Here is a 21,139-nt window from a genome sequence, read left to right as displayed (position 1 = left end):
TAAGCCATAATTATGAGATTAAGAATTAAAAATATGACATAAGTGATAATCATGACAGTTGAGTTTGAAAGAGTTTGTCATAATTATTACTTAATCTAACAAATGTTTTCACAATTGTCTCATAATTGATCTCATAATTTAGACTTTTTGGCATAATTATGTTATAATTTTAAAGATTTATGTATGACTATGTAATCATTTTGACTATTCATGTAAGAAATTCTACTTCTGTAATAACTGTTTTTATGACAATTTTGACTTTCATGTCAATTGACTTTTTATTTCCTAATTTTAACAGATGTCACAAGATTTTCATGTCACAATTATGATGTGTCATAATTAACTTTTTCTCATAATTTTTCAACATTTTTAATTACATTTTTATCTCATAATTTAGAATTGGTTTCTAATTTTCATTTTTTTTTGTCAATTATGACTTTAATACCTTAATTTAACGTATTCATGCCATCATTTCAGCTTTTTATCTCAGTTATAACTTAGCATCTCATATTTTGGATTTTTAATCTCATAATTACAATTTAATATCTCATAATTTAGATTTATGTCATTATTATGGCTTTTAAGTTTTACTTTTATTTTCATACGTGGTACAAATGCGCTTCCAAAAACAGCTTATGAGTTTACAAAACAGTATTGAAATGTGATCATGTATAGGTTATCCTGTAGCAGAGTTGTTCAGCAGGATCTTGATGTCGTGGAGTAAGTAATTTTTCGTTTGTGTGCTTGTAACTGGAGGGAAGTGTGGAATCATTCTTGCAGTGTTAGTCATCCAGTGCCTCTGAGACAAACCAGACTCAGTCCCTCCTCATTCAGACCCCTTCCATCCCCTTTTTTCCTCTATCCCTTTCTCTCCTTTTTAAGGAAATATGCAAGTGTTGCCAAGAAACAGAAAAAAAGACAAACCCATTGCTGTTTCATGAGCACTGCCTGATTATTCTGCAGAAATAGTGCTTCCTTCCTGCTAACTCCACAGTGCACTGATGCTGTCTCATTTCTCTTCACACAGGTGCTTGACATCAGAATTGTTTTCAGTCAGAATTTTTCCAGAGAAACGTTTAAGCTGATCAGATGAGGGAGTCAAAGCTTGGATACAAGCTATCACTAAAAAACAGGGAGATGCAGATCCTAATATCCAGACATAGACATTAAATTAAGAAAAGGGGGGTGATTTCAGTCCTAACTGCGGAACAAGTTTGTTTTCATCTGCTATTCTAAGTAGTGATCTGGACTATAGAACTTGTAGAGCTCAAGGTCAGAGATGACTCTGAAACAGATCAATTTGCATACATATTTTTGACTGTGTTTAGACTTGATATACGAACATGCCGCACATGAAGTGTTTAAAAGTCAAATGGTAGCAAAAAACGATAAAATCCAGCTGGAAGCTGTTGTTATTCCTGTGTGTGTGTGAGGGAGAGAGAGAGAGTGCATGCACATCTGTAAGTTTATTAGTGTGACCATGGAAATATCTGTACATGTGTGTTGTTGGTTGTGTGTATACGCAGTCGAGTGTGTTACTGTTTGAGCCTCTGATTTGTTAACAAATAGCAGACCTACTTAGTGAGAATCACTGTCCAATCTTCATTAACACTTTGGCATCAGTTTCACATTTATTTTGCTTAAATGCCTAATAAAACAGCTCCATTTGAACGGATTTTAATGGCCCTGGTTTATTCCACACAAAACAGATAATTAAAAAGTAGGCATTTAGGGTCTTCATGCTGGAGCAACCATCTCAATATACACACTTTTATATATACAGTGGGTACGGAAAGTATTCAGACCCCCTTACATTTTTCACTCTTTGTTATATTGCAGTCCATTTTTTTTTCCTCATTAATGTACACACAGCACCCCATATTGACAGAAAAACACAGAATTGTTGACATTTTTGCAGATTTATTAAAAAAGAAAAACTGAAATATCACATGGTCCTAAGTATTCAGACCCTTTGCTCAGTATTTAGTAGAAGCACCCTTTTGATCTAATACAGCCATGAGTCTTTTTGGGAAAGAGGCAACAAGTTTTTCACACCTGGATTTGGGAATCCTCTGCCATTCCTCCTTGCAGAGCCTCTCCAGTTCTGGCAGGTTGGATGGTAAAAATATACACACTTTTACATATAGGTATGACTTAAAGCAACTGTATGTAGGCCAGGCCCGGTACTAGGCTCGCTGGACTGGTACACAAAGTAGGGCAGCACTTTCTAGGGTAATATATTCATGGTTCCCTTTCATTTAGGCTACTCAATTTTCAGTCTTGCATTTTGTGTCTGTGTGAGTGCAGAAATGTTAAATAATGTCATTATGTGCATAATTGTAATTTTTTCCTTTGAACAAAGTGACTGATCCTTATTTAGATATATAGACAAATAAGTGTTTAATGCTTATTTTTTATTTATTTTATTTAAATTTTTTGGCTGGACATTTTTTGGGGGGGCACAAGTAGAATCTGGGGGGGGCATTGCCCCCGACCCCCCTAAACCCGGCCCAGATGTAGGCTAAGGGCTTTCTTTTTTTTTTACCTTGAAATATCAATTTCAAAAGCATTCTGACTGTCTGCTTATAAGGCGAATGGCTTCTGTTTCTTTCTCACGCTCCCCGCCAAACATCTGTTCTGGGTGTTGTTTGGTGAGCGGGTATGAAATTACGAAAATGGCGGATTGATTTACTGCAGCAACAAACGTTTACAGATGTGCATTGCAATTATGACAGTGATATATTTACCACAGTGAATTACACTCACTTAGCTGTAGGGGGCTTCAAAGTCGCAGAAATAGGCCTACACAAAACTACATACAGTTGCTTTAAATGTAGCTTTTTTTCAGTATGCGTGAAGTCAGACTTTGGGTTAATGATTGGAACAAACTTAAATATGTAACACATGCTGCACTGAGTGATACCTCAATGTTCCCTGAACATTCAAAATGTCGAGTTTTTTTAAAAGTTTTTTTTTCCTTTTCTTTTCTTTGTTACATGAACATTCAGGGAACAATGCATTTTATCACTTTGCAGACATTATAATGTTACTTAGCTGAACGTCCAACTGAAATGTTAAAAAAACTTTGTATTGAAAATGTTTAAATAATGTTTTTGTGCATATATTTTGTGAATATTATTAATAACCAGATAACTTTAAATGAATGTTCTATTAACGTTACTGAAAGAACATTTGTTCATCATTTGAGAGAACCTTGCAAGAACGTTATCCACTGTTTTGAAAACGTTTTCTATTAGCTGGGGCACTAGTGTTTAATCATATTTCCAGTATATTGTAGTCCATTATAGCTAAAATAATTTATTACAGCATCAAAGTATGAGTTTTCCCCTCTCTCTTCCTCCTGCATTTGGAATATAAATGGCTTCTTTTGTATGGGTTTATGGGGATATTTGTGTAAGTGATATGAAAATTCTGAGTAACTTTGGAAAGGATGTGGAATATATCTTTTCTCTTTCACCTCTCTCTCTCCACATGAGGGAAATCCCAAATCCAGCCACCCCGATTCTCCCTACCCAGCAGTACAGGACACATATGGCATACAGGCGGGATGAAGAGATGATCAGTAATTTCCTCTGCTCAGGTGGTGCCATATAATTGCTTTTGAGGTTTAGTTGTTTCATGCACTGTAGTATGAATGCTGGCATACAGTTCAGCAGGAGTGAGTTAAGTCTGTATTTGCTGGGCGTGCACACACTCATGTTTATGGGAGTGTTTACTGGAATATGAATGTTTATGAAGATATCTTTTGGTGAAGGTGACTCAGTGGAATAACTCCGTCAATTGTGACTGGCGCTCTGACAGATGCCTACAATTGGAAATACTTTGTTATGCTGGTCCATGTAATTGACTAGGAAACGACTGCAACCATAGATATGACTTAAGAAAAGAAAAAAACAAACAAACAAAAAAACTTGGCAAAGCTTATGAAGCCTCTTGAGAGCGTGTCCAGGTCATATTTCTCCCTAAAATAACAAAAAACTAATATGAAAATTAAGTCAATTTTTAAAATAATTAAGATTCTTGGCATTCTGACATTATGTTCATGATAATTAAGCACAAATTCTCATTACTGTAGTGCAAAATCATCTTATTCTTATTACCGTAATATTAAAAAATCATGATATATTATTCAAATGGTAAAGTATTTATACTTTGCAAACAATAGGAAGTACAACAACAACAGTAGGATATAGAGCCTATACTGTATATACAGAGTGTTTAACGTCTTTACTAATAACATCTGGCAGTGATTTTCCTATGCATTCTCTAGAAAACTGCAAATAGAACTAAAAAAAGATGCCATAACTCTTGTTTTCTTTGAAAATGAACAGTTTGTCATTTTGCGGACAGATATGCATTAGAGCACTTGGCGTGAGAGTTCCTATTAATTCAGCACACGCTTTTTAAAAATATATATATAATTCAATAAGATGTCCTCACTCAGGACTTTGTGAACATTTATGGGTAATCCATATACCCCCCCCCCCCCTCTCTTATCACCAGATATCCATCAAAAGCCGTGAGGAGTGGGAGTGTAGTCCATCAGTGTGGATGCACAGCGCCGCCATGCGGACAGAAGAGGCAGTGCACAGATGCTCCGTTCCCTTAGCGCTGATGAAGGAGGGACGAGAGACTTCTGTTCAAGCTGGGAGAAGCGCAGAGGAAACTTCTCCTGCAGCTTGGCTTCTCACTCACTCCCTTATTTTGGACTTTATTTTGATTTCTGCTTTACCTAGTTCGGAATGTATTTTTGGTAACCTTAAACAAATCAGCACTCGAAAAGTTCTTCAGATTTCCTGATCTTGGGTGGGTAAGTGATGTCTGCCTTTTATATAACTTTGCAGTGCGTTTCTGTCTCTGGAGAGTGGAAGTTTGGAAATGCACTTGAAAGTTTGGAAAGGCACTTCAACTATCACTTAACTGCACATTGTTCGGCTATTCAGTAATCTGTAAATTGTCGCTTGCTCCTTAAATTGGCCGCAAAATGATTTAGTGAAAAGAATAAACGGTTTTGCATGCTTTATTATTTGTGATTTCAAAACTCTATGTACTTTATCAAGGTATTTAATGTCGTTGGTCGTCCTATATGTCACATATGCGTGCTGCTGCTCTTTTTAATTGATTGTAAACTCTTTTTGGATATTTTGAGTTTAGATTATGGCTATATATTTTCCTATACTGTATATTGCATATCATATATTGTCTAAATATGAGCCTGAAATACAGTAGCCTACCTGTAATGTGTAATCAGTATGATAAACAAACAACCTTGATACCTAATGTAATAAAATGTAAAATAACTAAACATTTTTTTATATAATATGTGCATTATAATTATTAGTAATTAGTCATGTCATTGGATCACCTGTGCTGATTGAATGTAAGGCGTTTGTGGCAAAAGGCCATATTTCTGATTTGTTGCGGTATTTATTGAACGGCATGCATATATCAGATCAGCTAATTTGAATAAACATGAAGGCATAGCTGAGATAATGGTTTCAAATACAAAATGCTAGTAAAACTTTACTAATTGTTGAGGATTGTCTCAGATGAATCAGATAGTTTAACTGAAAACGCTTTGACAGCTCAGTAGTAATGAGTTAAATGTTAGTATGATTTGGCATCAGACAAACTGAGATCAGGAACAAAGAGAATATGACCTCAGATTATCTATTTAGAATGAGCAACAAATAACTCTCCTCTGAGACAAAAGTTGTCTTACTTTAGGGCACGGCTGGGGGCTCAGAAAGTCACTTTGAGTCACTTTTGTTTTATTGGACACATTTGATATACTAAACTGTGCAATTGTTTAAATTTGTTAATTCCAGTGATTGATATCTGACATATGGATGAAAATCCCCAGCAATCTATCTATATACAGAAATCATGAGGGCTGTGATTGGTCCATCTTGACCAATGCTGTGAAAATTAACAGTTGCATCTGTGTGGTGCTTTAGCAGCAGTCTGTACAATAATTCACACATGAATAATGACATTGAGAGACTTGATTAATTCCATTAATACTACACAGTGAAAAGTAAATAATTATATTATTATTATTATTATAGAGAATTACTGTATCTGAACAATTAGAAACAACTTCCGGGCAAGTAGGCCACACCATTATTTCAAGCTAATAGAGCGACTGCCCATTTTTTTCCAGTTGCCTTGGTCCCGGAAGTACAAGTAGTTCACAACGAGTAACTCCCATTCACTTTTCTCAGAGAGATTTTAAAACATTTGAGAAAGGCTTTATAGTTAAAACACTTTATAATTTTATAACTTAAGAGTTATAAGACGTGAACCAATCCAACCAGCTATGAGGTGAATGACAACATTACAAACTTTGATTTGAAGAAGGTTTGATTTGATTTGATTTGAAGAATGGTTGTCTGATTCGCCAAGCATGCAAACGCACATCTTTGTGTTATTGTAGTCAGTATTTATTTAGCAACTTGTTAACAACTTGCATAAAAAATCTTCAAAATTGAAGTTTGAAATAGAACTGTGTAATTTCTGCTGTAAGACAAATCAAGAAAGTCTCTTCAGGTAACGTTGACCACGCCCTTATTTTACTCAAACGTTAAAACTCCATTGTAAAAAGCCATTGGATTTCATGAAACAAAATGCTATTTTTTCTGGGTTGTTATTGTAGTCAGTATTTATTTAGCAACTTGTTAACAACTTGCATAAAAAAATCTTCAAAATTGAAGTTTGAAATAGAACTGTGTAATTTCTGCTGTAAGACAAATCAAGAAAGTCTCTTCAGGTAACGTTGACCACACCCTTATTTTACTCAAACGTTAAAACTCCATTGTAAAAAGCCATTGGATTTCATGAAACAAAATGCTATTTTTTCTGGGTTTTAAAACTACAAACTGAGCAACTTTATTGCCATCCAATAACATTCAGAATCAAGACAAGCTCCTATTCTGCAGACGGTGGATGAATCTCTGGCTCCAGTAGTATTTATACATATTGTAAACAAATGAACCCTTACGAAAAATAACCATGGTTTTACTACAAATAAAACCAAAAAACCATGGTTACTATAGTTAAACCGTGGTAACCACAAATTAACCATGGTTTTGCTAGACTAACCATAGTTTAACCATGGTATAGTAAAATTGTGGTTATACAAATGGTAATCAATGCACCAAAAAAACATGGTTACTACATTTTTACTACAATAAAACCATGGTTAATTTAACGTGACTACAAAAGTAGCTAATTTCCAGACTGACATAAAAAAACTGTATTATAGATATGACTAAAAATCTATGGAATTAGTTTGTATGACGTATATAGTAAGGTTTTGTGGCATTCAGAATTGAATTTGTGGTGAATTTGAATTGAGGAGGCAAACAGGAGCTAGAACTGAAATTTAAATTTGAAGTTAAGGAAGTGTAAAATAATACTAATGAATCCAAAGGCCCTACAGACAGATTTATGGACCAAAGTGGCATAACACTTCATTTCCCAGAATGCCATTGCCTCTTGAATTCCTATCCTTCATTGTTCAGTTCAACTGCTTATGGGTGTGGCCAATTCAGTCCAAATGTTTCCATTTGACAGTTAACTCTGTTTGAACATTTTCAAGGGCATCGCTATAATATATTTGACACAAATTCAATTATAAGTTGTGATCTTAATTAATGAAATATTGTCTTATTTTAGTCTTTTTTTTTTTTTTTACCAGTTTAGCAGTTTCTATGCCCCTTGTTAGATGGATAATGCAACTGGGATTCTGTGAAACTCGATTTATGCCGTTTTACTGATAGTAATTTTATGATTGTGCATTAGAGTAATTTAAAGTGGTAAATAGTCACATTCCTCAAATTCTGGCACTGGAGAGACATGTTTTGCTTTCTTGCAAAATTTCTGATGTTTTGTAAATGTAATTGGCCTGCTAGAATATAACAGATGTCCACAGATGGGCAGAGATTCTGAGCGTGTTGTGTTGTGATCATGGTCAACACATTCTGTTTGTTTGTGTGTTTAGGAAGGAGAATGAGGATGATGAGACTATCGATCCTCCTCCTGTTGTTTGTGGGCGTTCACACACAGGGCCAGATTCTGGCCAGCCAGACTCCCTGCACAAGTGAGGAAACGCTTATTTCAGTAACCGATTACTCTGTAGTATTCTATGAATGCATTATTCATTACACGTGTTTTATTTTAAAATATGGATGGGTGCATTCAACTGATCAAAAGTGGCAGTAAAAACATTCATAATGTTACAAAAGATTTATATTTCAAATAAATGCTGTTATTTTGGACTTTATACTTCTAAAGGTTTTCACAAAAATATTAAGCAACACAAGATTGATAATATTAAGAAATGTTTCTTGAGCATTAAATAAGCATATTAAAAATGTAAAGACTTCCTAGTACACTGTGACTTCTGTAGAGTAATGACGCTCAAATGCTTTGCCATCACAAGAATAAAATAAATCAATAAATAAAATCACACATTCACATGTTTTCTTACCCAATTAAAATGTCTTTATTGTCACTTATGACCAATTTAATGCGTAATTACTGAATACAAGTTTGTAATTTCATTAAAAAAACCTTACTGACATTTTTTGAGATTCCTTGATAAACAGAAAGTAAAAAAGCATTTATTTAAAATATATTTTTGTACTATTATTAATGCATTTGTTGTCACTTCTTGTGACCAGTTTCGTTTAATTTAATTTTATTTCTTTAAAGAAAAAGAAATTACTTACCCCGTACTTTTGAATGGTAGTGTATTATTTTAAGAAATATAAAGATTATTTAATATTATTTTATGTTGTTTTAGTGACTTAATTCGCTGTATGTGTTCTCTCTTTCTCCAGAAACAACTGAATGCCCAATCGACTTGTACTTTGTCATCGACACATCTGAGACCATAGCTCTGCAGGAGAACCCACCTGGCAGCTTGGTAGACAGCATCAAAAAGTTCACCGCCGCTTTTGCTAAGAAACTAGAAAACGTTATCTACAAAGGTTTAGTTCAGATCAGCTGGTCTGTAGGAGGCCTTCACTTCTCCCAGCAGCAGGAGATCATCAGTGCCATCACCAGTAAAGATGAGTTCATCACTAAGCTCCTAAAAATAAATTACCTGGGCAAGGGCACGTACATTGACTGCGCCATCACCAACATGACCCAGCAACTGGTCCGCTCGCCGTCCAAAAACAATGTCAAACGCTTTGCGGTGGTAATCACAGATGGTCACGTGACAGGAAACCCATGTGGTGGGATCAAAGTGGCGGCAGAACGAGCACGTGACGAATTCATTAAGATCTTCTCTGTCGCATCATCCAGGAACCTAGAGGAGACGGGACTCAGGGAGATCGCTAACTCACCTGCTGGAGTTTATCGTAACAAATATATGGCGGTTGATCTCGCGGGAGTGCGGCCACTCATAGTGCAATCAACAATCGATCGCATTTATGACACAATGGTAATGCAATGTCTTTAATACTTTTCTTTTGGATATGCAGTGGCACAATACCCTAAAATGTATTTAATGACGAAGACACTATTTAGTACTTCATTCATATTTGTTGTGAGCTTTCTCGATAATAATATTATTAGAAAGAAACCAGAACAAGAAAGAATCTTTCTTACAGCTTCATCTGGCTTATCAAGAGGTGAGATCCATATCAGTGTACTGCCATCTATTGATTTCAATGATTTTTTTTTCATTGGGTGCCAACATGTTGCATCACTTTCCTCAGAGCTCTCACTAAAGTATACTGCGCCTATCCATTGTGGTGTTCCACAGGGATCCATTCTTGGCCCTCTTTTGTTTTCCCTCCACATGCTCCCTTTAAGCTTAATACTCCAGAAACATAACATACATTTTCATTGTTTCGCTGACGACCTCCAGCTATATCTTCCAATCAAACCAGGAAAGGACTCTTCATTAGATCATCTTTTTTATGCCTTAATGAAGTCAAGACCTGGATGACAAATAAGCTGCTGCTACTAGCAAACCTATGCTGTCAGGTCACATATTTAGTATTTTAGTATTAGTATTTAGTATTAAACACAATTTTATATTTAATATAATTAAAAATGACTTGTAAACCACTAAAATATGATGACTTAAGATTGAATGTCAACTCCGTTATTGGCCCGTCATCACCGTCAGACAGAAACTGGTGACATCTGACGGTGTTGACAAATTTGGCATTCCTTTCACAAAACAAATGGAGTTCATGTAGTAGCCATTTTGTTTTTCTGTTGATGCTAGATGCTAATAGAACCTGCTTCAGGAGAATATAATTATCTAACACTGGAAATATTAACATTAGGATTTAAAATATTCTAAAACTATAAAACTTACCAGAGCTTGATGCTGATGTACTCTGCAGAGGTGGAATGTGGCAAGGGGGTCCATTAGAGGGACAGCTGGCCCTGTTATTCCCTGATTTTTTTTTTTACATTTTATTGAATGTCTGACGGTGTTGACAAAAAGTGGGGACACAATTTTGAAACCTTATGAAACACACATTTGCCATTGAAAAAAACCCTGGCTTTGATATGAGATATTACTAAGTGTTGCCTTTAATAAAACTAGCTCTTTTCCATCATTAAACATTTTTTAATCAATTTTATAGCATATGAATGATTGAACCCTTCTCTGTGGACACACAGTTTTAGATGTAATGAGAAGACAATAAGTGTCATAGATTTGATATAATAATGAAAAAATTAAACTGAAGGGGATAATTGTGTTAAATACATTAATCCCCCATAAAATTTTCACTTAAAGGGGTCCTATTATGCTCTTTTACAAAGTCTTGATGTTGTTTTGGGGGTGTACTAGAACAGGCTCTCATACTAGGTTGTTCGAAAAACATTATTTTTTCACATATTTTACATTATTACAACACCTCTCTCCCCAGTCTGGCATGAATGGCTCGAATAGTTCCTGTATCAAATGAAGGCCCGCCTTCTGAAATATGAAATGTGCTGTGATTGGTTAGCTGGGCCAGTGTGTGTTGGGCCCCTTACCATAGCCGCCTGCTAGCTTCAGTGTAAATGTTGCTTTGAGCGCGATTTAAACCCGGATGATTGTAAAAACTCTAAGTTTGTCTGCCTTGGGAAAGCTAGCGTGTCTCCGACATAGTGATAACTCTCGTTGCCTTCTCTAGTGCAGCTCAACCAGGTCTCGTCCCATTCGTCAATATTTGTGATATCACAAATCCCGGAAATTATGCATTGTAGTCCAAACAAGTCGTTCGTTGTAGTTTTTGAAAAGTGATTTCTGTTAAATAAAATATCTCCTTTTGAAGTGGACTTTGAGCTTTGTAACTTTGCAGATCTTTTTTATGTTCAAGCAACATTACAGACTAACTAAAGTTGAAAAAGTGAAAAAGGACCCCTTTAAAAATATTTTCATTTTTAAACCTAATACCAATTACAATTGCTGGACATGTTTTGTCCTATGTCTCAAGAATCATTGATATACATTTTAATTGTTTTTGATACTTTTTTTTTATATATATATGCTTCTCCCCTCTTTTTCTCTTTTAAATTCTGATGTATTTTTTATTGTAAAGCACTTTGTATCAACTATGGTTATGTTAAACTTGTGCTCTATAAATGAAATTTGCCTTGCCTTGCCTTGCCAAAAAACGAAAGGAGTTTTTTTTTCAGCATTGAAACAGAAGAACAATTTTTTCACCTTTCAGTGAATAGTTCTTCAAAGAACCAATTTTTTGAACCTACATTTTTAAAGTCTGAAGAAACTTTTTTCAACTTTTTTACATTACAATGTTTTCTAATTCAATTTCATCATTACTTTCCAGTGCTACTCTACAAAATGTCTGGAGACTCCAGGACCTCCAGGTCCACCGGGACTCAGGGGACAGAAAGTGAGTATCTTAAAAAAAAAATTGGGTTTAAAAAGACAGCACTGACAGAAATGTTAACTATCAAGTAATTTCACTCTCTTTTTCTTTCTGCTTAACACTTGATCTAACGTCTTGATTATTACAGGGAGCTAAAGGCGATAATGGTGACCCCGGTCTTAAAGGTCAAAGAGGACGTCCTGTGAGTACAAACCAGTTCTATTGAATGCATTTGGTAAAACACTGCATTTCAACCAAAGACTGTACTAAATCTAATGCGTATTCTGTGAGGCTCTCACACCAGTACTATTTGTATTAACTCATGTCAAAACCTACAGGGAGATCCAGGTATTGAGGGACCCATTGGACATCCTGGACCTAAAGTAAGTTCTTCACATTCCTCAGGTGTGATTAAATGCCTAATCATAAACCAATATGTATTGATCAGACCAATTATTCTGCATATGTTTGGCTATTTTTAGATTATCTGCTTTAACTGATAAGTGTTTTTGCTTGGCTGATTACTAGAAGGGTCTTTTTTGTGATTTTTAAGTAAATATTGTGTTAAATGCTCCGTTCACTTCAAGCATTTCATTTCAGTTTCTGTGTACATCTAATTAGCTGTCATTAAACTTATTGCACTTGATTTGTCCAGATTACTGTTTGTAACCACTCTCCTGTTTATTCTCATTAAGGGAGAGACTGGTCTCAGAGGTGAAAAGGTATGATTTTATCAATGTTATCTGTAAGATCTAATAAATATGGTTGACTTATTGGTAATGCACCAAAAATGTTACATGCAAATTATCTGTTTTTAGGGAGAAATTGGAGCACAAGGGAGGAAGGTAAGACTGTTTGCTTATCATTTTATATGTTCTCTGTTTACAGAATCTTTCATGCTGCATCTATTTTTAAATATTTATATATATATAAAAAAAAGTATTTGTCTAACAGGGTGTTGCAGGAATACTGGGCCGAAATGGAACAGATGGGCAGAAGGTAAGTAATAGTAAATGTGGGCTAGTGAAGTGTGGATAGCAAGAAATTCAAATAAATAATAAAAATATTAAAATTTAATAAAACTGACTATTTTTTAACAGGGAAAAATTGGCAGGATCGGCGCTCCTGGCTGCAAAGGTGACCCCGGCGACAAGGTGTGAGTCTTTTTCATTTGGGGAACAGATACTGGTATTATGCAATACCATTAACAGATGAATGTGCCTTTTACAGGGTCCTGATGGCTATCCTGGAGATGTTGGAGAACCTGGTCTTGCAGGGGCTCTGGGAGAAAAGGTACCTGAGAAATTGCAGAGAAAAGAAAAATTGGCATTTACGTAAAAGCCATTAGGCATTGTGGTTTGAGGTGTCATGGTTGCTCACTTTATTCTCAGGGCGATCCAGGTCGTCCAGGAAGACCAGGTCCACTTGGGCCAGCTGGAGATCCTGGACCCAAAGTAAGATTTCATAACTACAGAGATTACACTAACATTAGTTATCAATAATATTGTAATATGCTCTCTGACACCCCCTACAGGGAGAGAGAGGAAGTTCCGGAACACCTGGAATTCCTGGCCAGAAAGGATCTGCTGTATGTATTTGTTTTAATTATGGTCATTATTGTTATTTTAACATTGTAAATTAGAGATGATGTTAAAGAGGACTTTGTTTTGTTTTATAGGGTACAGCTGGAGGACCTGGACCTAAAGGCGACCCTGTGAGGAATTCTTTTCCTGTTATATTCCCCTTGTAACACTACAGTAGGTTAACTTTTGGTGATATTTACCATTGTATTTTTAGGGAAGACGAGGAGACTTTGGGCCTAAAGGCAGCACCGGAAATAATGGGCCAAAAGGAGAAAAGGTCAGTGTTGGGTTCACCGAAAATGATAACTTTACAAAGAATTGGTTCTCAGTTATCAATTTAAAAAGGTGCTTAGTAAGTGGCTCTTATTTTATTGTAAACTCAGATTGCATGAGGGGAGACTATGTTATTTAACAATTATTTTAACAATGTCCTGATTGATTAAAATATTTATAATGTTTGACAGGGTGAACCAGGTTCTGAGGGACCCAGGGGTCTTTCGGGCGAAGCTGGCAACAAAGGATCCAAGGTAAGAGTCACTGATTTGGCTGCTTAAACACAGGTCATTGTTGAAAATGGATTTTTATTGGTTTTATGATAAATATAAATGAAAACATAAATATTTTTCTGGCTTTTGTTACTAACTTTCAGGGTGATAACGGACTTCCAGGACCAAGAGGCCCACCAGGAGGTCCTGGAGAACCAGGCAGAAATGTAAAAATGACAAAATCTTGCTAAATGTCATATTTGTCAGCCATTTCACAGTACAAACTGGCTGAAAATGTCCAAAACCAAAAACAGCTGCCTTTTTGTCTCACTGCTTACGTCAGATGCTGAACTTATTTAGCTGGATGAACAGCCAGCAAAGAACATGTTATATCTATTGTAGGGTTCCCAAGGTGACGCAGGTGATTCTGGCCCTAGAGGTGATCCTGGCTCTCTAGGACCAAAGGTACTTCACACACAAAAAATCTGATGGTTTTAAAATCAATGCTTGCATGTCTGTTGTAAATACAATATACTGATTATTTTGCCGAAGGGTGATTCTGGCAGACCTGGATTCAGCTATCCTGGATCAAGGGGAGCTACGGTACCGTAATGAGTTAAATTTGTACTTGTACTGAGAGAAATTTCAATTCAGAGCTTTAGATCACATTATATTTTATATTTTACAAATAAATATAATAAATATGTGTTTAACAGGGTGACAGGGGTGATAAAGGTGCACCTGGTCCCAGGGGAAGTAGAGGAGACTGTGGACCAAAGGGCGACCCAGGTCCAAAGGGAACTCCTGGAGAGTCGGTTAGCAAATTGACTCATTTTTGTTGCATGTTTACTGTTCAGAAGTTTTTTATAAAATCAAAATGAAATGCCATTTGCAACCAGTTTTACTTTCATAATGTGATCATATTTTTTCATTGTGTTTCAGGGAGAGCCCGGGCCTTCAGGAGAACCTGGACGAAGGGGGCCTAAAGGAGACCCAGGAAGAGATGCAAGTTTAATTTTTAGTGCATATTAATGTTAAAATGGTGTTTGGGTAGGGCTGGGTGATAAAATATATCATATCAAGATCGCAATAAAATTGATGTCTAATGATGATAAGCTCTTGATATGGATTAATCTAACAGTCTATCACACAGCAGAAATAAGAGCAACAATAGTCAGTCAGTGCATGTTGCTAATAAGCCGGCTTGTTCACACACACACACACACACACACACATAATCTCAGACTTTTGGAGCAGCTCTGGAGATGAAGTTCGTGTCTTCATATATTGAGACTGCAGACACTGAAAAATGATGTACTATGCGAAAGAGATATATAGTCTTCTGTTTTTCATTTATAGCATTTTATAATGGAAAACACATAAATTAGGGAAAGAATTTAATAAATTGTTTTTAATAGGGCTCTAAATTAAAATGTAGCTAAATCTGTGGAGTTTAATTATGATTCTGAACAAACAAGTTATGTTTACATTGATTCTCAAGATCTAACAAACATGTGGAAAGCATTTCCTTCACCATTAATGGTAAATTAATATCATGATATCGTTGATATGGAAAAAACATTTTTGGACCAGCCCTACATTTGGGATATTTCATTTATTTGGTCATAGAAAAGTCCTTAAACAACAGTAAATGGTAACATTAAACCAAGTTCTGAATGTTTGGCAGTGCGATTTAAGTGAATTTTTTATTAAATGATTTCAAATTGTGTCCTTAACAGGGTGACCCCGGACCAGAGGGAGACCCTGGCCTTACTGTAAGCATTAAGTAATTAAATTGCTCAAAATGACTTAATGGAAAAATGTTGAATATATTCTATATATTTCCTCAGGAATGTGATGTCATGAACTACATCAGAGAGACCTGTGGATGCTGTGGTAAGATTCTCATACTGAGATTCTCATCATAAAAATAAATGTATCGCTGCATTATATTCAGTAAATGTTCTTGTCTGTTTCAGACTGTGAAAAGAGATGTGGTGCCCTGGACATTGTGTTTGTGATAGACAGCTCTGAAAGTGTGGGGTTGACCAACTTCACCCTTGAAAAGAACTTCGTGATCAACACCATCAACAGACTGGGCTCAATAGCAAAAGATCCCAGTTCTGAAACAGGTAAAAAAAAAAAAAAAAACCTTGGGGGGCCAACGTTTGCATGGGCAAGCACCATTCATATTTACTTTAGAAAATGTCAAATTGTAGTCCAAATTGTTTTTTTTAATGCTTGTTTTGGAATCTCTTTGGGGAAAAAAATCCAAATTAGCTTACTTTAAGTAGCAATTACAAATTGATGTAATCTAACAAAATCTGTGTCTATCTCAGGGACTCGAGTCGGCGTTGTCCAGTACAGTCACAATGGAACATTCCAGGCCATTCGCCTCAACGACTCCAAGATCGACTCAATGTCCGCCTTCAAAAATGCCGTGAAGAATCTTGAGTGGATCGCTGGAGGAACATGGACGCCTTCTGCCCTGAAGTTCGCCTACGATAACCTGATTCGCGATAGCCGTCGTGCGAAGGCTAATGTGACGGTGGTTGTGATCACAGACGGCCGGTACGACCCTCGTGATGACGACAAACTGCTCAATTACCTCTGCACAGACACCAGCATTGACGTGAATGCCATCGGTATTGGTGACATGTTTGACCAGCCAGAGGAGAACGAAAGCCTCAAGTCCATTGCTTGCAGAAAAGATGGAAGAGTCATGGGAATGAGGCGTTTCGCTGATCTGGTTGCAGAGGATTTCATCGATAGGATTGAGACTGTACTCTGCCCAGGTGAGTCCTGCCCTGAGTTTACTATGGTTTTAGCTTGCTGTCTTGATATCCAGAAATGATTGTCTTTTAATTACTTTTATTTTCTTTATTTGTTTTAGATCCAGTGATCGTTTGCCCTGATCTTCCATGTAAAAGTGGTAAGTTTTGTTGTTCATATACACAAAGATGTGTATGATTAACTCTCCTAATTGCTGAAAAAAACATTCTGAATCTTTTTCTTTCAATTAACTTAATGTATACAGTAAAATACATATATTTATTATTTGTATTATTTTCTTTACATAACTGCAATCTTTTTATAATTTTCTTTTTTCACAGGGTTTAAATGGATTTAAATAGGGGGAGAATACTTTATACAATGCATACAGTCAGTGTTATTTTAGTATTATTTATATACAGTTATAGTATTCATTCATATTTTGAATTACTGTAGCTTTTATTTTTATGTTTTCAGTTTTAATTTTTAGTTTTAGTCATGTTATGCACTTTTGTCATTTTATTAGTTTTTGTGTTTTTAATATTTATATTAAACTTTAATTTATTTTTTACATTTTTGTTTTAGTTATTTTAGTACTTCAACATACATATTTATTTCAGTTATTTGTTAAGGCAACATTTTCAATTTAATTTTTTAAGTTTTTCATCTAATTTTTATTTCACTCTATTTCAATTACCGAAAATTATTTTTCACTTTTAGTTACCGATAACAACACTGCATACATTATTGTTCATGGACAATTATTAGATGACACTAATAGTTGCTGTGTCAGCTATAACAGCTAGCATGCTAATTAAAAAAAGAAAGAAAGAAAGAAAGAAAGAAATCAGGTTGTATTTGGCCTATTAAAGTTATAATAATAATGTTTTTTTCTGCTAAATAATATAAAATCCACAGAACTGTCTAGATCTGCAAGGTAAATGATCAACATACTGTATTTATAAAAAGTCATTTTTTTATACATGAATGGTTCATTAAACATAACAAATGTTATACATATGTTGAGTTATACATCTCATATGTATGTTATGCATATTAATCATACACTTGTTATGTGTGATAACCAGCCCAGTCTCTCAAGGGAAATGTCACATTATCACAACAAAGGTGTGTAAATGAGTGTGTCTGCAAAATGCACAATGATCAATGCGAAAGATATCAAATCAAAAACTAAAATCAATCAAAACAGCAACTAGGCAGAGCCAGTTGCTAGGAGGCCCCTAAAACTATTGTTTCAACACTCACTTGCAGATGACGCCCTTGCAGAGGAGTGGAAGGACAGTCCCATCCCAACCACTGTACTAAGCGTCCCAAACTTATTCAACAATCTACAAGAGGCCAAACACCCCGATACCTACACCAAGGCTGTAGCTACATTGGCTTACGCAGCCCAGATGGCTAAACTGTCCTCTGAACCTGACAAACAGAGATGGACCGATCTGTTCATTGACTCATTTAGAGTGATCTATTCCGATATGATGGGAGACCCAAACAAAGCTCTTGGCTTGTGTTAGAAAGCATGATTGGGCATTTCCAAAAATTCGAACTGATAGCTTGAATAAAAGAATACACTTGGCCTCACTGTAGAGTTGTTAAGTAAAAAGCTAGCTGGTCTATGCATGAATATAGTATTTGCGTTAACAATAATCGAATGCCATTGCTAATACCTCTCTTAAAGATGTAACATTTAATTGGCAAGAAATAGCATGTAAAATAGTTAACATCATGGCCAGTTATCAGCCACTTACATTTGTTTGCTAGCCTCTGCTACAAGCAATTCCCTGCTACAAAAATGTGAAATGGCAACCGTTGCCTCTTGACCTCAATGCCTGCTGCTCTGTAATCATTTTTTTGCATTCAAATATGCGAAATGAACACATTTTGAATAGATGAACAGATTTTTCGATACTTTGCTTGCATAGCATGCTCTCATTAGCTTATCCTGTTTTGCTTGATTCCTCAGGGCTTCTAGGATTTGAAGGCATTTTGATCTTTTATAAATGCTTCGGTGTTGTGAATATCAAAGATAGTGGCAACTGATAAATGAAGGGCTAGTTTACATGAAAAATTAAAATTCTGCCATCATTTACTTACTCACATTGTTCAAATTTGTATGACTTTCTTTCTTCAAAGGAACACAAAAGGAAATGTCGATCTTTTCCTAAGAATGAAAACATAGAGTGATCAGGAAATAAAGGAAATAAAAACTCCATAAACTAGTACATCAAAAATCAGAAATTCATACAGGTTTTGAATGACAGAACCAGATAATGATGACTGAATTGTAATTTGTTTTGCTTGATCTATTCCTTTAAAGCATCTGTAAATTAATGAACAATTCATTTTGAGACTGTATTTCATATCAGTTTTGCACTTTGCACATTAAGGCTGAAGTCACAAGCCTGTAGCTTCTCATAGGTTAGTGAAATATCAATGGAGCTTTTTAGTGCTGCTTTACCATGGTCGACTTTCAAATACCCACTATATTTTACACAAATAATTGGTATGATAAATTAAAGATTTTTTATAAACTGCTTTACCAATGCTATAGCATATTGTTTTATTCCTAAAAAATAGTTTTGATATTTTTTCTGGTTAAATTTATTTTCTAAATTGCCCCCAAAAGTTAATCTGACAAGAGTATCTGACATATCTTTATAATCGCATTCATGCACTACAACGGCAATTCAGTAATACTTTTTGTAACCTCCTTATATAAATGTTAATGGCCATTTATATTTGATGATTATCTCAGTGAATCTTTTTTAATGGAAATACATATCAATGTGAATTAGCTATGAGCATCCAGATATTGACCATCCGTGAGTGAAAGAAAAATGGACTAAGAATAGACAATAATGAGATTTTTCTTGGTAATGCAAGATTATGTATATTTAGTAGTAAGTATTATATATGTATACTGTATATCAGAAATGTGCAATGAAAAAATGGCAAGCTCTTGGACTGCAAGAAATGCAACTTGAATTATTTCTGATAAATAAATATCTTTAGCAATGAAATGTTTATTTTCGTTAGGATTATTTGCTCTTAAATGAACCTTATCTCTGTAAACTAACACATTTATTTTGCACAATTCATTATTTTAATTCATGAAATTTCCACTGGAGCAAATCAAGCATGTCAACCAAGACAATCATTGCTGTTTTTGTATCTTATAGAGCCAGCTGTAGCCAACTGCATCCAGCGGCCTGTTGATCTCATCTTCATGCTGGATGGCTCGGAGCGCATGGGTCAGGAGAATTTCCGCTATGCACGTGAGTTCGTGGAGAACGTCGCTAACCACCTGACCCTCGCCCGGGGAGACAACGATGATCGCAATGCCAGGGTGGCTCTTCAGCAGTATGGTGACGAAAACCAACATCAGTTGGCCTTCAAACTCACCAACAACTTCACTGCCATCACAGATGGCCTGGCCAAATTGAGGTATCTGGATTCTACTTCCAATGTGGGCAACGGTATTATCTACGCCGTCAACAACATTGTCACGAGCAGAGGCACACGATTGGTTAGACGAAATGCCGAGCTGGCATTCGTCTTCATCACCGATGGGGTCACCAGCAACAAGAACCTGGAGGAAGGCGTTAGCGCGATGCGCAGAGCAGAGGGCGTTCCCACAGTGATTGCCATGGGCAGTGATGTTGACAAGGAGATCCTAGCGAAGCTTTCGCTGGGAGACCAGACGGCCATTCTCAGGGGTCAGGATTTTGCTAGTCTGAACAAAGCCAGCTTTTTTGAGCGATTTATTCGGTGGATCTGTTGAGAGGTTTGGTGGGTTTTTTGTAAAGGGGGGTTTGGTGTGTCATAGGGTTCGGCACAGTGGTTAGAGTAGAACTGATGCATTTTATTACACTAAATCTATGCAATTTATGCACTTATATTGTTGTAAAAGAGGTATCCTGCTTAGGATAACCATTGGATTTAACTCAATGATTTCACCAGTGGAGATGGGCTTTGGGTACAGGAAGACACTGCAGTAAACCAAGAGGCCAAGTTATTAGTAACACTCCAAAGAATATGTACTGAATGTGTACTTCGACAAAGTTGCAACTGTAGTTTTTTTTCTGTATTTTTTATTCGGAAAGGATTTTTTGTTTTATGTATTCCTATACACGAGGTGCTAAACCAGAGTAAGACTGGAGTTTTTCCTGCATATCATTATCAGATGCACATTAGTAAAAAGTGCACTAATTCAGGGGTACAATAATTTGAAAAAGCACACTTGCCACATTCATTCTGTATCATTTAACATAAAATTATGTCTAAAAACATTGTTAAATTTAAATTACCATTGACTTAAAAAGGGCCTGTAGTAGCTAAAATAAATCAATGTCACCTTCCACAGCACATTTACTCTTGAGCCAACACATGCTTAGAAATCCAGTGTTTC

The 21,139-nt window shown here is 35.8% G+C and overlaps 1 protein-coding gene and 1 long non-coding RNA gene across 4 annotated transcripts; one reads left to right on the top strand and one right to left on the bottom strand.

Annotated features, from left to right (window-relative positions):
- The first annotated feature begins 4,665 nt into the window (after positions 1–4,665).
- Positions 4,666–20,965, top strand: LOC107573124 (collagen alpha-2(VI) chain-like). 3 transcript variants are annotated; one of them, XM_016259659.1, is made up of 28 exons: positions 4,666–4,827; positions 8,024–8,122; positions 8,865–9,472; positions 9,642–9,662; positions 11,829–11,894; positions 12,019–12,072; positions 12,209–12,253; positions 12,566–12,592; positions 12,689–12,715; positions 12,825–12,869; positions 12,971–13,024; positions 13,101–13,163; positions 13,262–13,324; positions 13,405–13,458; positions 13,549–13,584; positions 13,668–13,730; positions 13,918–13,980; positions 14,103–14,165; positions 14,341–14,403; positions 14,491–14,541; positions 14,655–14,753; positions 14,881–14,943; positions 15,678–15,713; positions 15,789–15,834; positions 15,918–16,070; positions 16,278–16,733; positions 16,832–16,870; positions 19,911–20,965. In XM_016259659.1, exons 2-28 carry the CDS (start codon positions 8,032–8,034, stop codon positions 20,510–20,512), a joined length of 3,051 nt encoding a protein of 1,016 aa, XP_016115145.1. In that variant the 5' UTR covers positions 4,666–4,827; positions 8,024–8,031; the 3' UTR covers positions 20,513–20,965. The 3 variants fall into 3 exon arrangements, with proteins under 3 accessions (XP_016115145.1, XP_016115088.1, XP_016115200.1); XM_016259602.1 differs by having other exon boundaries at positions 4,666–4,831; XM_016259714.1 differs by lacking the exon at positions 19,911–20,965 and adding an exon at positions 17,983–18,819 and having other exon boundaries at positions 4,666–4,831.
- Positions 13,088–19,904, bottom strand: LOC107573444 (uncharacterized). The gene is made up of 3 exons (XR_001607513.1): positions 18,830–19,904; positions 13,251–13,313; positions 13,088–13,167 (listed from the first exon to the last, which is right to left on the bottom strand). It is a non-coding gene; the product is annotated as an uncharacterized lncRNA (long non-coding RNA).
- Positions 20,966–21,139: the final 174 nt, after the last annotated feature.

Source organism: Sinocyclocheilus grahami, unplaced genomic scaffold (assembly GCF_001515645.1).
Source record: "Sinocyclocheilus grahami isolate Dianchi unplaced genomic scaffold, SAMN03320097.WGS_v1.1 scaffold3.1, whole genome shotgun sequence".
NCBI lineage: Eukaryota > Metazoa > Chordata > Actinopteri > Cypriniformes > Cyprinidae > Sinocyclocheilus > Sinocyclocheilus grahami.
Note: the sequence above shows the minus strand (reverse complement) of the source record. Positions and strands in the feature narration are given on the sequence as shown.

Excerpts from the sequence above, each read along its gene's own strand:
- LOC107573124 (XM_016259659.1), top strand. The coding sequence starts at position 8,032 with ATGAGGATGATGAGACTATCGATCCTCCTCCTGTTGTTTGTGGGCGTT. Across the intron at positions 9,473-9,641 it reads ATCGCATTTATGACACAATG|CTTCATCTGGCTTATCAAGA; the intron begins GTAATGCAATGT and ends TCTTTCTTACAG. Across the intron at positions 14,944-15,677 it reads AAGGAGACCCAGGAAGAGAT|GGTGACCCCGGACCAGAGGG; the intron begins GCAAGTTTAATT and ends TGTCCTTAACAG.